The following is a 17,027-nucleotide window of genomic DNA, read 5'->3' on the forward strand; positions in this document are numbered from 1 at the left end:
ACTTGGCTATTTGGTTTCACTCTTTTTTTTTGTGGGGGGGGGAATGATGTAGTAATGGTAAGATGGGGTGGGTTAAAGAACATATAGATATGCAGCTTCAATGTTCTTGGTTCCATGTAACGTTTCTTCATGTTTTGTATCTGGTCTACGCTTTTGCTTCGTGTGTGTTAGTCTCCACCTTCAAGGGTTTTCTTAATATTTCAGCTGTTTTCATTATTGTTGTTCGTTGTATTATTCCAGTCATTCCTTTGATTCCAATTTCTCCCATTTTTTTTTCAAAGTTTTTCGGGATTGTTCCTAGTGCTCCTACTATTACAGGTATTATTTTGATTTTCTTCATCTTTCATATCCCTTTCAGCTCTCTGGCTTGTTCTGTGTATTTTCTCCGTTTCTCCTTTTCTTTGATATTCAGCCTGTGGTCAGCTGGAAGAGCAAAATCTACGATTTGGCAGGATTTTTTTTCTTGTTAATTATTACGACATCTGGTCTTCTTGCTTGGATGGGTTTATCCATTTGTATGTCCATGTCCCATAGGATTTTATAATTCTTGTTTTCAAGTACTGTTGCTGGCTTATGTTTGTACCACTTGTCTGTGCGTTCGAGATGTAGTTGTTTGCATAATTCTTAGTGTACTGCATTCCCACTTGGTCGTGTCTGTTCTTGTGTTCCTTTTGGGCCAGTTTGCTGCATTCACTTACTATATGATTTATCGTTTCGTTTCTTTGTCCACAGAGTCTGCATTTACTGTTTTCTTGAGTTTTATCGATCTTTGCTTTGATGTGGTTGGTTCTTATCAAGTTATCTTGTGCTATGGTTATTAGGGATTCAGTTTCTCGGCTCAAGTGTCCTTTTCGCATCCGTGCCCATGTGTTTTCGTTATTCTCATCTTTTGTCATCCTTATGAATCTTCCATGTAGTTGTTTTTCTTCCCATTTTTCTCGTCTTGTCCTTTATTTCTCTGTTTTCTGTTTTGTCGATTTTCTCAATGTTTCTCATTGCCATGATTATCTTTTTCGTGTTTTGCGTTATGCATTTTTTAAATTCGTTTTTTTTTTGTGTCATGCACACAGTCTTTTATACAAACTAGTCCTCTCCCACCTTCTTTTCTTTTCACATAGAGTTGGTCAACATCGTCATTTGGGTGTAGTGCATTGTGTATGTTCATGAGTTTCCTGGTCTTCTGATCTAGGTGTCTCAGTTCTTCTTTGATCCCTCCTATGAACGGTCCTGAGTATCTTACTAGTGATACTGCACATGTATTTATGACTTTTATTAGGTTTCTGCTATATAATTTAGACTCTAGAAGTTTTCTTGTTCATCTGAGGTATTCCTTTCTAATTCTCTCGTTCATTTGTGTGGCTTTGATGGTGTCTGCTTCCAGAACTCCCAGGTATTTATAAGCGTCTTCTTCTCTATTGGACCCTCATCTCCTTTTGGTTGCGTAGTTCCATGCCTCCCGTTGTCTCCAGTTTTCCCTGTCATATAACTAGTAGCGCGCACTTTTCCATACAAAACTTAATTTGTATATCCTGGCTGAAGATCCTGGTAGTGTTTATTAGTGTCTCTAGTTCTTTTTCGGTCCTAGCAGAAGGTTTCAGATCGTCTATGTATATTAGGTGGTTGTTGTTATTATTATTATTATTATTATTATTATTATTATTATTATTATTATTATTATTATTATTATTATCGGCTCACATGGAGCTTTCACACAAGTCAACAAACGATCTGATTGGAAACCTGTGGTGTTCTCTGGAGGCTGAGTGACAAGTCTCCCCAAACGTCCAGTTCTCTCCACCTCCTTCGATAGCATTTGCAAATGAATTTGCATCATTGCAGCAGCCTCTTACCATTGATTTCTCCCCGGCAGTGGCCATTGGTTTATATTGGAATTTGAGTGGCACTAAGCCTACCCAAGGTCCCAGTTCTCTTTGCGCTTGTCCAACCGAGGTCTGGTTGGTGCTCTCTCCTCGGTCTTTCAATCCTTCTTGACCCTTCTCAGCTCTTTGGTGTCACTTTTTTTTTGAGAGGAGCGGTGGTGAAACTATGGGGGATGCATGATGGTGGTGTAGAACTTGTAGATATGCAGCTTCGGTGTTCTTCATTCCCTGTAACGCTTATTCGTTATATTGTCTTCTTGTATTATTCTTCGCATTACAAGGGTTTTCCTTAATATTGCAGTCATTTTCATTATCGTTAGTCGTTGAACCTTTGCAGTTATTCCTCTGATTCCAATTTCTGACATTCTTTTTCCGAAGTTTTTTATTATTATTATTATTATTATTATTATTATTATTATTATTATTATCAATATTGTTATTGTTATTGTTATTATTATTGTTATTGTTATTGTCGTCGTCATCGTTTGTTTGTTTATTTATTATTTATTTTAAAATTTTTTGAATTATTATTATTATCATCATTATTATCATTATTATTATAATTGCTAATATTAATATTATTATTGTTATTATTGTTATTGTTATTATTATTGTTATTGTTGTGGTCGCCATTTGTTTGTTTATGTGTTTATTTTTTATTTATTATTTATTTATTGAAATTTTGTTTTGAATAATTATTATTATTATTATTATTATTATGATTATTATTATTATTATAATTGTTATTATTAATATTATTATTGTTATTGTTATTATTAATATTTTTATTGTTATTATTATTATCATTATTATTATCATTATTATTATAATTGTTATTATTAATATTATTATTTTTGTTATTGTTATTATTATCATTATTATTGTAATTATTATTTTTATTATTATTAATATTATTATTGTTATTGTTATTATTATTGTTATTATTGTTATTATTATTGTTATTGTTGTTGTCGTCATGTATTTGTTTATTTGTATATTTATTATTTATTAAAAAAAATTGAATTGTAAGTGTGTTCGACAGAAAAAGGGGATGTTTCGCTTCCAAAACTCGCGCTCGATGCACCTGTCTTTAAAGCAATTTTCTTTACCGCCAACGTCGCCAGAAACATAAAGTTTCCGAATCCAACTGATTCATACACGAACAAAACTTTCTTTATATTTTTGTGTTTCTTTGTAGATACACAAGTTTGAAACGAAAACATGCTGGGAAAATATGTTTTACAACAATCCAGAATAATAATTAAAAAAAATGTCTCAAATCGTCGGATACATAAATCTTTCGGAAACAATTATTTAAGATTTAAAATATCCAAAACTCGTATTGGAATCCCGAGAAATGTAAGACACACGCCTACACATCAGCGTAAGAATATATTTAAAAAAAATTTTTAAGGTTTTATTTCTCTTCCATGTTAATCAGAAATAGGTTATAGTTTTTCACTGTTCGTTATTATGCTATTCCCTTTGTCTTCTGAATTTAAAAAAAAAAAAACACTTCATTAGTTTTTTTTTTTATGAAGTCTCTACTTCTAAATACGAGGCGTCTTCAATAAGTTACCAGACTTTTTTGTACAGACATTTAAAATTGTCGTAGACTCTTGAAAATTCAGTATGTTATTGCTATTCATCTTATAAAATGACTGACCAAGTGATTTCAAGTTCAAATGAACAGCTACAGCAGAAATTGGAATACACCCTACTAAAGCTTGATTGTCACAGTTTGTGAATCTCAAAACTGCAATCTGGACGTGAAGACACTTTAGAAGAACGATATGCAATAAAATTCTGTTTTAAATTTAAAAAAAAATGCCACAGAAACGTATGGAATGCTTCAGACTGCTTTTGGACCATCTTGCATGAATCAACATCAGTTAGGGAGTGGCATAAGAGATTCAAGGAAGGCAGGAATCTGTGAGGGATGATGAGAGGTGTGGGGGGGGAGTATGAAGTCAGAACACCAGAGCTGATTGGCCAAATAAAGAATTTCATGGATAAGGATTGTCGTGTGTCTATAGTAACAATAAGTGCAGTTTGATGTTGGTGTTGAAACTGTGCACACAATTATTTGAAAGAAGCTGAAGATGCGTAAGATTTGCACAAAGTTTGTCCCAAGGGTGCAGTCCAAACTATTTTTGTGCAGGCATTTAAAATTATCCCAAAGGTGCAGTCCAAACTATTTTTGTGCAGACATTTAAAATTGTCCCAAAGGTGCAGTCCAAACTATTTTTTGTGCAGACATTTAAAATTGTAGACTCTTGAAAATTCAGTATGTTATTGCTATACATCTTATGAGATGACTGCCCAATTTCTATGATTTCAGGTTCGATGAACAGCTACAGCAGGACTTGGAATACACCCTACTAAAGCCTGATTGTCACAGCTGGTGAATTTCAAAAATGCAATCTGGACGTGAGGACACTTTAGAAGAATGATATGCAATAAAATTCTGTTTTAAAATCGGAAAATAAATGCCACAGAAACGTATGGAATGCTTCAGACTGCGTTTGGGCCACCTTGCATGAATCGATCATATAATATTCAAGGAAGGCAGGGAGTCTGTGAGAGATGATGAGAGGGGTAGGAGTAAGGAAATCAGAACACCAGAATTGATTGGTCAAACAAAGAATTTCATAGATAAGGACAGCCGTGTGTCTATAGAGACAATAAGTGCACAGTTTGACGTCAGTGTGGGAACTGTAACACAATTATTCACGAGGAACTGAAGAAGTGGAAGATTTGTGCGCAGCTTGTCCCAAGGATGCTCCATCTTTCAAAGAATGCTATTCTTGTTATACTTCTCGTCAGAGGACAGAAACAAATCTGCAAATTTGATTGTAAATTCAACTAACAGTTTTAATTTTCTTTCTTTTATATATATATATATATATATATATATATATATATATATAATATACAGCTGAATGTGTGTGTGTGTGTGTGTATGTGTGTGTGTGTGTGTGGTCACGAATAGGCTCCTATATGGTTGACTATTTTAAAAAACTGATTACATATAATGATAAAAGATATATCTAGACACAGGAATGGGTATGTTTGATCTGGCAGAATGGTGGTTCATTAAAATTGTGGGGTCTGCGTTCGCGCCTGGTCCACAAAGTATGGAAATAAAAAATAAAAAAATTAAAAAAAAAACGTTTACAAGTGTTTTTGATATAGATGTACATAATAATACTTTGATAAGTATGTTTTAACTTAAATAGGGATGGTATAATAAAAGTGTGGTGTCTGCGTTCGCGCCTGGCCTCCATAAAATGTAAATAGGCGCAAACTTTAATAAAGAAATTTCATATCGATCTGCGTAAGTATCCTTTGATAATTATGTTTCAGTTCGAAGAAATATGTTATAATAAAATTATATGACGTCCATAGAATGGCAATATGTCACAAAGTTTAACAAGGTCTTTGAATATAGATCCACAGAATATTGTGATAAGTGTTTCAGTGTGAACAGGTATAATATAATAAATTATGGGGTTTATCTATTTTATTTTTACTTTCATCATATTTTGCTTTAGTTTGAATACCCCCAAATTCGAAGCTATCTCTTTACAACCCTTCCTTTTCATAAGCTATCATACTTTCATAAATCAGAGTCAATTTTCTGTAGGCTGTTTTTGAACCCAGTCAACGACGGATACTTTTGCTAGTATATATATATATATATATATATATATATATATATATATATATATATATATATATATATATATATATAAAATACATTTTTTCTCCCTTCTTCTTCACTAATTTTTCTTAATTACGCCTTGCTTCGGCAGCCGAGTGTAACGCATATCTTATCTTTCTTTTAATAATATTAGTGAAATTTATTTCCTCATTTCCTTGTATCTATTTGTGAATTATTCCACAGATTTCTGCCTTTTGGATTCTTTGGACCATTTTCCAATTACACTTTTCCCTTGAATTTGCATTTTACTTGTGCGATTAGAAATTTAACTAACTTTCTTGGATTTGTATTTTTGGATTTTATCGTCATTGGATACTTTACTTTTCACCAGACTATCCATTCCCGTGAAATCACCTTTTTCTTCACCATATTCCCTCTGTTTCATTATTTGTTACCAAGTAAGATCTTTGACTTACTTGTAGTTTCATCAAATACTTTTGCAAGCAAAATCCGATCCGAATTTTGCTAAATCCTATCCTCTGATGAGAAGGAAAGTATTTCTTCGAAACTCCGCGGATTAAGGTCTATCCACTTATTTAGTGTTTCCTTTTCAAATTAAATATGTTTTTAACTCTTTTTAAAAGTGTTTTTTAACATGCTTTATTAACTATTTGCTCTTATATATATATATATATATATATATATATATATATATATATAGCAAGAGAGAGATAGGAAGGGAGAGAGAGAATAATTAAAGGTGAGTTGTTGTTTTACTCAATCCTAGAACTAAGCTATATTTGAACATGCATATTCTGTTAACTACATCTGAAAATGCAATATGTAAACAATAGTATTATAATAGATGCTCACAGAAAACTTGAACAGATCTTTCAGAAAACTTTGTTCCATAAAATAAGTTGAAACAATGGAACTGACCGTCGTCGAAGAGAGCTGAAACTATTGCGCTAAGATGGACGCCACCCTTTTTTTCCGGAATTTCCCCACGTCCATTTGATCCTCACCTTATAATTAGCAAGTATTTAGCAAGGTTGCATCAAGTACCATTTTTTTGTGAATCTGTGGCATGATTTAACCGAAGATTAAACTGCAGTCTCCCGGCCCATTATTGAACGCTACACTAAGAATCGAACCCAGGTCTCTTGACTCATTAACAAACATTTTAACTAAAAGGATTTGTCTTGTACAAAACTAAAATATCCAAAGATAGCATTTTAAAAAAAGATATTTAACATTTTCTGTATCGGCCTTTTCTTAAAGCGTGTTTTAGGATTGATGCCTGTTTACGAGAAACACCTTCTGGCGACACCCAGGAACATTCTTCCTTTATCTCTAGAATAACTGGGAAATACTCCCCCTGTCCCACCAATGACAAACCTGAAACTTTTCCATCATAACCCTAACCCTAACCCTAACTCCCCCTGTCCCACCAATGACAAAACTGAAACTTTTCCATCATAACCCTAACCCTAACCCTAACCCTAACCCCCCTGTCCCACCAATGACAAACCTGAAACTTTTCCATCATAACCCTAACCCTAACCCTAACCCTAACTCCCCCTGTCCCACCAATGACAAACCTGAAACTTTTCCATCATAACCCTAACCCTAACCCTAACCCTAACTCCCCCTGTCCCACCAATGAAAACCTGAAACTTTTCCATCATAACCCTAACCCTAACCCTAACTCCCCCTGTCCCACCAATGACAAACCTGAAACTTTTCCATCAGTTTTTCTCTCCCAAACCCACCAGTGTCACGGATTTATAAATACAGTTATTTAAAGATTGGATATCGCAAAGGGAGATAACTTTGGTTTTTATTTATTTTTCATATTTCGGTCGAAATTATAGAGAAGGTGTTCTCCTAGGAGTATCTCTCTCCTTCTCTCTCTCTCTCTCTCTCTCTCTCTCTCTCTCTCTCTATCTATCTATCTATCTATCTATCTATCTATCTCCCTATTTGTCTTTCTGTCTTTGTATCCCTCTTTATCACTATTTCTCTTCTTAAAAACAGCCTCACGTTGAATAATAAAACTGTTTTCTGACTGAGCGAAAAATAAAATATAAAAATAAAATATAAAAATAAAAATAAAAATAAATAAATAAATAAACAAAAACAAACAAAAACAAACAAACAAAAATATTTGTTTAATTGATTGGAATTCTTATTGAGATGAGTAATTTGTATTATTTATTCATTTATTTATTGCGGACTATTACCCTCATCTTCTAGTTGTTGTCCAACTATTCCTCTGGCCTATCCCGTGGCGGTTAACCACCTGACGAAAACCAGATGAATAGTAGGTCGAAACCTCGTGAAACAAGAACCAGAAGATGAGAATAAAAGAAGAGATAAAACATTCGTGTTTGATTGTATGAAAAGGCTTGTTTTATCAATTGCATCTCAAGAAAGGGAAACAGAGACACCACATTTTCTCTTATATATCGAGGTCCGTAAAACACTACATATTCTATTACAAATATTATAATAAATTTTCTTACCGCGTGAACACATCCGGGTAGTGTGTTTTCTGAAATGCCCTTTCCAACTCGTCGAGTTGATAGCTCGTAAACGTCGTCCGATAACGCCTCTGTTTTCGCTTTCCGAACTCTTCAACGTCACAGTCTGTTCCAATATCACCCCCGGGGCATTTCTTATCCCCGCAGTCCCCCTTGTCCATCTCACGTTCCTCGCTACTCTCTCTGATTCCGCCGACAAGAAGCTTTTTGGCATCATCCTTTTCCTCACGGCGGATACAACATAAGTCCTGCTCGCCGATTTCTTCTACGGCTTGCCGATCACCAACAACGTCAATCCGTAGCCTGCTGCACTTGCTATCCAAGTTGGATTTGTTGCTTCCAGAAAGTATACCGCCATCTTTCTCCGACAACTGATATGCCGGACTTCCGAACGATTCGTCCTTTCCGGAATCGACGCGCAGATCCGTGCAGTATGTGGGTGATGTCGTTGTTGTTTCTGGACTATACGGTCGGAACATTCCGTTTGTCGGCCGCTTTGTCGATGTCAGTAAACTCCCTGGATGGATTTCGAACCCCGGGTGTTGTTGGATTAAATCTCGGTCGACGGTTAAAAGTTTGTGTCTCATGCCGAGCGGATAGAAGCGTTCGTCCAGGGGGTGGTCGTCTGGAGGCTTGGTGCCCATTGAAGGTGGGGAGCTGGCCATGATCACAGTCGACTTACCCATCCAACTCCCACGCATTGAGTTCAAAGAGTTATGAGCTAAATCGAGTCGGATTGGGGTTACTTCCGACAGTCCAGTGGGATGACAGCAGGAATGGCAAAAGTCTGGAAAAAAAAAGTAAAAAATAAAGATTCGATTGTTATTCGTACGAAATTAAATTAAAATTGAAAACGCTTTGTTTTATGAAATACTAGCAAGGTTACCTGGTATTGCCCGGGGGAAAATTGTAACAAATTTCTATTAAAACTTCTAACTCTTTGTAACATTGTGCATATGTGCGCGTGAGAAAATATCAGCAGCAGCAAAAGATAACTGACTTTCGAAGAGATTAGCAGCAGCCGAAAAAGGCTGACATGCTCGGGGCAGAAGCAAAGTGGACATCGAAGAGAATGGACGTATAAAGTCGAGGACAAGAATGGGCCGACTGGGCCTAGCATGCGGTCGTGAGTGGAGGAAAGACTAACATTTGCTGCTATGGTTTCAAATTATTTGAAATAACAGCAAGGGAAGACTTGATTCCAAATATTTCTCATATGTTATATCTCCCCTCTTTGGTTTTCATACATAAAGTAAATTTCACAGTGTATAAAGATGTATTTGATACTGGAGATATTCATAATCTAACCCTCTCTCCAAAAGAGGAGAGATGTAACATGTAAGAAATATTTGGAATCAAGTCTCCCCTTATTGTTATTTCAGATCATTTGAAACCATAGCAGCCACTTTTAGTCTCCCCTCCATAAAGGTCAGAGGTTTTGGGGAAATATCAGATATTTTGTAATTCATACGCAAAACTGGGAAAACAAATGACTATGATTGAAACATTGGTAAAGGTGCAGTATCTTTCCACCCACAAAAACCTCCTTTAAAATTACCACTATTCTAGGTTTTCAAGGGCGCTGAAAAAGAAAATAACAGTTTAAATCCAAGGAAACGAGTAGTTTCTAAGATATGAAGAAATTATAGTTTTAAAAAGTTGGGGATCACTTTTCTATATTGATTTAACATAAAATGAACACCCACTTTATAGCCACCTTTTTAGCAGGGGGTGTCTGTTATTTTTTTAAGGGACGGTGTTTATTTGCTCATTGTGGCCTGGTAGACCAACACAAAACTTGCCTTAAAAAACTGGTGTGCTAAAAACGAATATCGCATTTAAATTTCCGCAAATAAGTATTTTTCAGGTATTAAACAATGTAATTCTTTGTTATAAGTGGTAGCCATTGTTGTACGCGCAAGTGCAGACAGGTTACACCATACGGCTCAATGTATGTTGTCATGAGGGCCAAACACAACTAATTAACAGACTTAATAAAAATTATTCATAAACATTTTTGTAACTTAAAACCATAAAATATGAAAACATGTATCTTTTTTTTTTTAATTCCTTTTGATAATACACTAAAAATTATGATTGTTTCATAAAAATTTTTTTTTTTTTTGTTTTCTTATTTTAATTTATGGGAAAACGTCAAATGTCGGCCATAATTTCTCCAGTTTCTCGGTTCTTTCTTGCTTTTAAAATTGATGAAATGTGTTTTTAAATGTTAAAAAGAAAAGTTAAAAATGAAGAAACGATACATTTTTATCCAGTTTGAATTATAAAAACTATTGTTTAAACAATAAAATGACAAAATTATTCGTGATATTTGGATTCTTCGGACTACTATTCTCATCTTGAGTGTTATTTTCACAACATTTCGGTCGATGTAACCTCTGCCCTTCTTAAAGTCTAGCTTTTCAAACTCGGGAATGTTTCTGCCGAACTCAGAAATTTGGATGGAATTTCGAACGCAACTCTTTATTTACTTTATTTATTTGTGAAGTAAATAAAGGATTCCGTTTAAAATTCCGTCCAAATTTCCCAGTTCGATACAAACATTCCCGAGTTCGACAAGATACACCTGAAGAAGGCTGGAGGTTACATCGACCGAAACGTTGTGAAAATCACACTCAAGACCAGAATAGTAGTCCGGTGAATCCAAATAATACGAATAACCAATAATCATCTAAAAAAATTCAGAAACGTCAGAACAAAATTATTGGTGTTTGTGCACTTTTGCTACTGCGCTATTTAAAATTTTTTTTATTTTCAGGTTAAATTCAAGCTTCACGATATCTCTTTTTTTATTAGTAAATTGTTAGGTAGAAGCACAGAATGGTTACAAAACACCCTCCCTTTCCCATGTTAAGAATGGCTTTCAAAATAATAACGTTATTATTTCAGCACTGTGGCAAAAGCGCACAAGTACCAAGTTATTGTATCTTTTTTTGTGGGCCACATGTTTGACATGCTTGCTATAGAGGATAGCTGAAAAACCGTAATACAAATTCAGTTTATTTACTTTCATGAACATTGTCACACAGAGAAGAACAAGTAATAGAAAAGAACGTGTAATGAATTCAGTTAATTCACTTTCATCGACAATGCCCCCCCCCACTGATAGGAGACATTTTGGTGGACAGAAACACCATTTCCCATAGTTAGTCCTTTCGGTATTTTCCTGGTGAGGGCACTTCAAGTGAGCAGCAATAAACCACCCCCGCTTTCATATGAGGAGGTAATGCCCGAGAGGATGGCTTTCTGCAACATTTATTTATTTATGAAAATTACAATTCTCAAATACAAATTAGGCACAAGGCCATTCAAAAGTGTGCAGTGGAGCTGAGTGGGGGCTATTGCCATCACTTGTCTATCATTTTCCAAGCTAGAATCTTCAATTATCATAATACCACATTCACTTCAGAGGTCATCCGACTTAAGATCTCCAAATCGATTTTTTAAATCATTAAATAAATATGTACATAAATAAATTGTTTTTATTTAAAAAATAAAAAATAAATAAATAAACAAACTAAACTTCATTGGCGTGGGTAGAAAAAAAAAATGAAAACTACACTTTGATCATCCTTGTCACCGTACCTAAGACATGTTTCTGTCAAACTTAAGAATTTGGATGGAATTTCGAACAGAACCGTTTATTTACTTACTTTATTGCGAAGTAAATAAAGGGCTCTGTTCAAAATTCCGTCCAAATTTCCCAGTTCGACAGAAACATTTCCAAGTTCGACAAGATACACCTGGAGAAGGTCGGAGGTTATATCGACCGAAATGTTGTGAAAATCACACTCAAGATGAGAATAGTAGTCCGATGAATCTAAATAATAGGAATAAGTCCTCTTTATCTCAAAAATTCAGAAACGTCATAACAAAATTCTCTTTTTCGACATGCTTGCTATAAAGGATAGCTGAAACCCCGTGTTTACTCATAAAAACTAACAAGCAATACAAATGCAATACAGGTTCAGTTTATTCACTTTCATTAACATTGTCACACAGAGAAGAACAAGTAATAGGAAAGAACGTGCAATGAATTCAGTTCATTCACTTTCATCGACAATGCCCCCCCTCCCACCTCCACCAACAGGAGAAACAAAAATTCTCTTTTTCGACATGCTTGCTATAAAGGATAACTGAAAAACCGTGTTACTCATAAAAAGTAACAAGCAATACAGATTCACATTGTTACACACAGAGAAGGTCTTTATGAACAACAGAGGAACAAGTAATGCAATAATGCAAAACACGTGCCTGGGATTCACTTTAAGAACAACAAAAATAAGTAATAGAAAAAAAAACGTGTAATGAATTCCATTTACTCAGTCCATCGACAAAAAATGTTTTTTCGATAATACCCCCCACCAATCACCCACCAATTCGTGGATAGAAACACAATTTCCCATAGTTAGCCCTTTCAGTATTTTCCTGATGTAGGTACCTCAAGTGACCAGCAATAAACCATTGCCACTTTCAAAGGAGGAGGTAATGCCCGAGAGGATAGCTTTCTGCGACATTTATTTATTTCTGAAAATTACAATTCTCAAAAACAAATTAGGCACAAGGCCATTCAAAAGTGTGCAGTGGGGGTGGGTTAGGGCTATTGTCATCACTGTCACTGTACCTAAGATATGTCTATCATTTTCCTAGCTAGAATCTTCAATTATAATAATACCACATTCACTCCAGAGGTCTTCCGACTTAAGATCTCCAAATCGATTTTTTAAATCATTAAATAAATATGTACATAAATAAATTGTTTTTATTTAAAAAATTAAAAAATAAACAAACTAAACTTCATTGGCGTGGGTAGAAAAAAAAAAAAAAATAAAAACTACACTTTGATCTGAACAGAAATGCGTGAAATTTTATTATGCTATTGTCTTACTGATTGGTTCTCGTTTGCAGTTAATTTTTGGTCTCATCAACAAGACGCTCGAAACCACTTGCTTCCTTTTTGAATAAACGAAGCTTAGAATAAGTAGACAAACGCATGCTTACATTTTCGGGGGAACCTGTGGTAACATAGAACCATGACTTAGGTAAATTATAAGTAGTAGTAGTAGTAGTAGTAGTAGTAGTAGTAATAATAATAATAATAATAATAATAATAATAATGATAATAATGATAATCCTTTTTTTTTCATAAATTTACGAATTACTCAAATAACATAAATTGCATTATTTCGAAATTCGTGCGCATATTTTTGCTTAATACCCGGAAAAATACTTATTTACGGAAAATTAAAATGTGATATTTGCTTTCAGCAGACCTGAAAATCTACATAAAACACGTTTTTAAGGCAGGTTTTGTGTCGTTCTACCTAGTCAATATAACCCTTCCCTCGAAATATCCCCCCCTCCAAGGTAGCTATAAATGGATGCTCATTTTACGTTAAATCAATATAGAAAAGTGATCCCCCACTTAAGAAACAATAATGTGCGATCTTAAGGGCAAATGTCACATAGCCCACTACACAATTCAGGTCATTAGCTTTCCAACGAACCTTCATTTGTTAAATTCTGATCAATAGTCGCCGAGATTTCGAACTTATAAAATTGCAAGTGTAAACTTGATGAAAAATCTCGGTGCAGATTACATTCCCAATGTAGAATTATTAATCTGGGCTGAAATGTGAACATACATATTAAGATCAGTGCAAGCTATTTTCTGCAGATTTGGCAACTGTCGGTTATTTTAATTCAGCTTGGGGTCCTGGATATGACCTTAAACTATATCCGATGGTGAGGCCCCAGCTTGCAGGCTTTGGGGAGTGTGGAGCCACCCTTTAATTGCCATTGCTCCCAGGTCCACTCTGACCCGGAGTGGTAGTACCTGTTAGGGTCCCAACTAAGGGTTAAATAGAAACCAACTTGAAAAAAATATATATTCTATAAATTTTTTTTCTTCAAAATCACTGAATTTGGCGTTAAATAACCTGAAAAGGGTTGATATGCCGTAAAACAAAAACAACCAAACAGCCAACCAATTCAGCTCGGTTTGGCAATTTATCATAAAAAGACTGACACCTAATCAGCGTTCGCAAATTGTGTAAATTAATTTTGAAAATCACGGATCAGTTCAAGCAACACGTCGTGCATTGCGTGAGTTTTATAGTGTTCAAAATTGACGATTAGGACAATCAATTAAAGAAACTGAAGTGTTGTTGCACTACGTTCATTCTAACAATAATACCCATTCCGTAAGACGTCATTGGGTGCCCACACAACAAACTGTAACAGCGTAGTGCTGCTGATGATGCGAATGTGTCAATTTGTCAACGTGCTCAACAATTAAACATGCCCTTCGACTTGAAAATTTTGCGTAAAGATCTTAGTTGGCGCGTTTGCATGTTTCGTCTTGAGCAGAACTTGAACGTCATCGTGTACGCCATACATTTGATGAATGTGTGGAAGTAAACATTGCTTTGACTCACAATTTCCTTTCAAAATTTTCTTCAGTGATGAACCACATGTTTTACATAGGAATCACCACTTATCAAGGCCCGGAGGCCACTCGAGGATAAGGGTTAATGTGTATACATTAGTCATTGTGATTATAGTGTAGTAAACAAAGTAGTGGGAATTTTGTAAATTGGATTACTTAGGGGGACGGTTCATCTAGAACTTGTTTACGTTAGACTTGAAGAAAATCAGATTGCAGTCAGCTGGAAAGCAGGAAAACGGAAGACAATTCCACAGGCGTGCAGTTCTAAGAAAGAAGCTTTGCTCATGGAATCTACGTTTTGGTTTAGGCACAGATAAAGAGTGGGGGGAATTATTGATAGTGTTTTTGGATAGACGAGTTTTTTTCGTGAAAGTCTGGCGAGGGGGGGGGGACCATAGATTGAAGTCCAGATGAGCATTTGCCATGAAAATAACGATAAAGCAGAGACAGGCTCGCAACGTCTCTTCTGAGGGAAAGAGGTTGCAGGGAAGAGAAAAGGACATCTCCCACTAGGCTACGAATCTATTTTGAACTCTATCAAGACATGATAAGCCACTTCTAGCAGCTCATATCCAAATGTGGCAACAGTACTCCATGGTTGGCCGTATCTGGCTTTTATATAGGTAGAGAATTGTATTAGGAGCAATAGAAGGATGGCTATTTCAATTAACAGATTTCCGAATATATGGCGATAATAATTCACTAGCTAACACCATTACATCCAGAAAACACCATTGTTTGGTGCGTTTTATGGTCTGATGGAATCATTCATCCATATGTCTTTAAAGGTAATTATAGCCAGAACGTAACAGTCAACGGTGAACGATACAGAAAAATGAATACTAACTTCTTCGTGCCTCAATTGGAAGACATTACTGTTTCAGACATGTGGTTTCAATAGGATAGGGCCACATGCCACACAGCGCGCAATACGGCCAGTTTACTGAGAGAAACATGCGATGAACAAATGATTTTACGAAATGTACGTGTCAGCTGGCCATCTCGTTCGTGCGATTTAACCCTGTTAGATTATTTTCTTTGTAAAGCCCCATGTTTACACTGATAAACCAGATACAATAAACTACTTGGATTTAAAAAAAAAGCCGACGCGTTACTGTGTAAATACAACCTAATTAAATGTGTAAAGTCTACGAAAAATGAACCTCTAGATTACGCCATATATACGTGAGTCGTGTCGGTCGTATGTCCGTAATTGCATTTCAATTATAAATTATATAAAAAATTAATCTTTCGAAAGAACAACACATTTATATAATATAAATATTTTATGTGATTTATTTTAATTTAAAGTTCACCGCCTCTAAAAAAAAAAAAAAAAAAACTTTATAAAACACCCGGTAATATAACTTCCATGTACTTTAGCCTGTTGAGAACTTTCGGGATGAAACGCAGAAAATTCTACGTAGCTTAATTGCCATACATATTTTTGATTGGTTGTTTTTGTTTTACGGCATATCAACTCTTTTCAGGTTACTTAATGCTGAATCCAGTTTTGTTTTGTTTTGTTTTCAAGTCAGTTTCTATTTAACCCATAGTTGGGACCCTAACAGGTACTACCACTCCGTGCCAGAGTGGACCTGGGAGCAATGGCAATTACAGGGTAACTCCACACTCCCTAAAGAATTTTGCATTTCAACGTACTTAAAGAAATAAACGGTAAGATGGTCAACATCTTGAAATTCGGAATATAGACATTTATCATTTATTTGTATTTGCTCTGTAGTTACATCGAGCTCCATGAAGTAAAGGATTGATATAAATAAAAATCCTTAAGTGATTCTTCTTAAAAACAGTGAGAATGTGTGTGAAGCACACTTGGTTAAAACATAATACTCGCATGCACATGTTTAGGTTTCTGTATTATTTTTAATATACTATTTTTACGTATTTTACGATCGGGCAACGTTGGGCGGCCTGCTAGTATATATATATATATATATATATATATATATATATATATATATATATATATATATATATAATAAATTGCGGTCTCACTTCATGGCTTAACAAGCAAATTCTAGCATTGCTACAAATATAATTTGCTGATTTCTTTATGTCCTCTGATCAAAACAATAACAAGAATAGCATTCTTTGAAACTCCGCGGAATAAGGTCTTTGTAAATTGTTTTTTGGAGTATTCAGTCGAACAATAAATTTTGATTGTAAAGTTCAACTTAGAGTTTTAATTTTCTTTCTTATATATATATATATATATATATATATATATATATATATATATATATATATATATATATAACACTTCTCGACCTATATACTCAACGAATTTTTTATCTACAGACATGGAATCTAGTATCTAGGGTATTCAGACATGCGGAACACTTTTTAATCGGTTTTCATCCGAAAAAAGTGCTGCTGAGAGGTCAAAATTGAATAATTGGTACTTTGGGAGTCATCAGATTTTTATCTGTTTGTTAACTGTTTTACGA

The 17,027-nt window shown here is 34.8% G+C and overlaps 1 protein-coding gene across 1 annotated transcript in view; it reads right to left on the reverse strand.

The window, feature by feature from the left end:
- The window catches only part of LOC145296948 (uncharacterized), a 133,611-nt gene that overhangs the window by 45,412 nt on the left and 71,172 nt on the right, over positions 1–17,027 (reverse strand). The window contains exon 2 of the mRNA XM_080143168.1: positions 8,070–8,874. Coding sequence (XP_079999294.1) covers positions 8,070–8,788 — 719 coding nt within the window. The 5' untranslated portion in view covers positions 8,789–8,874. The remainder of the gene's footprint in view (positions 1–8,069; positions 8,875–17,027) is intronic.

Source organism: Euprymna scolopes, chromosome 17, assembly GCF_053919585.1.
Source record: "Euprymna scolopes isolate OS-2025 chromosome 17, ASM5391958v1, whole genome shotgun sequence".
NCBI classification, from domain to species: Eukaryota; Metazoa; Mollusca; class Cephalopoda; order Sepiida; family Sepiolidae; genus Euprymna; species Euprymna scolopes.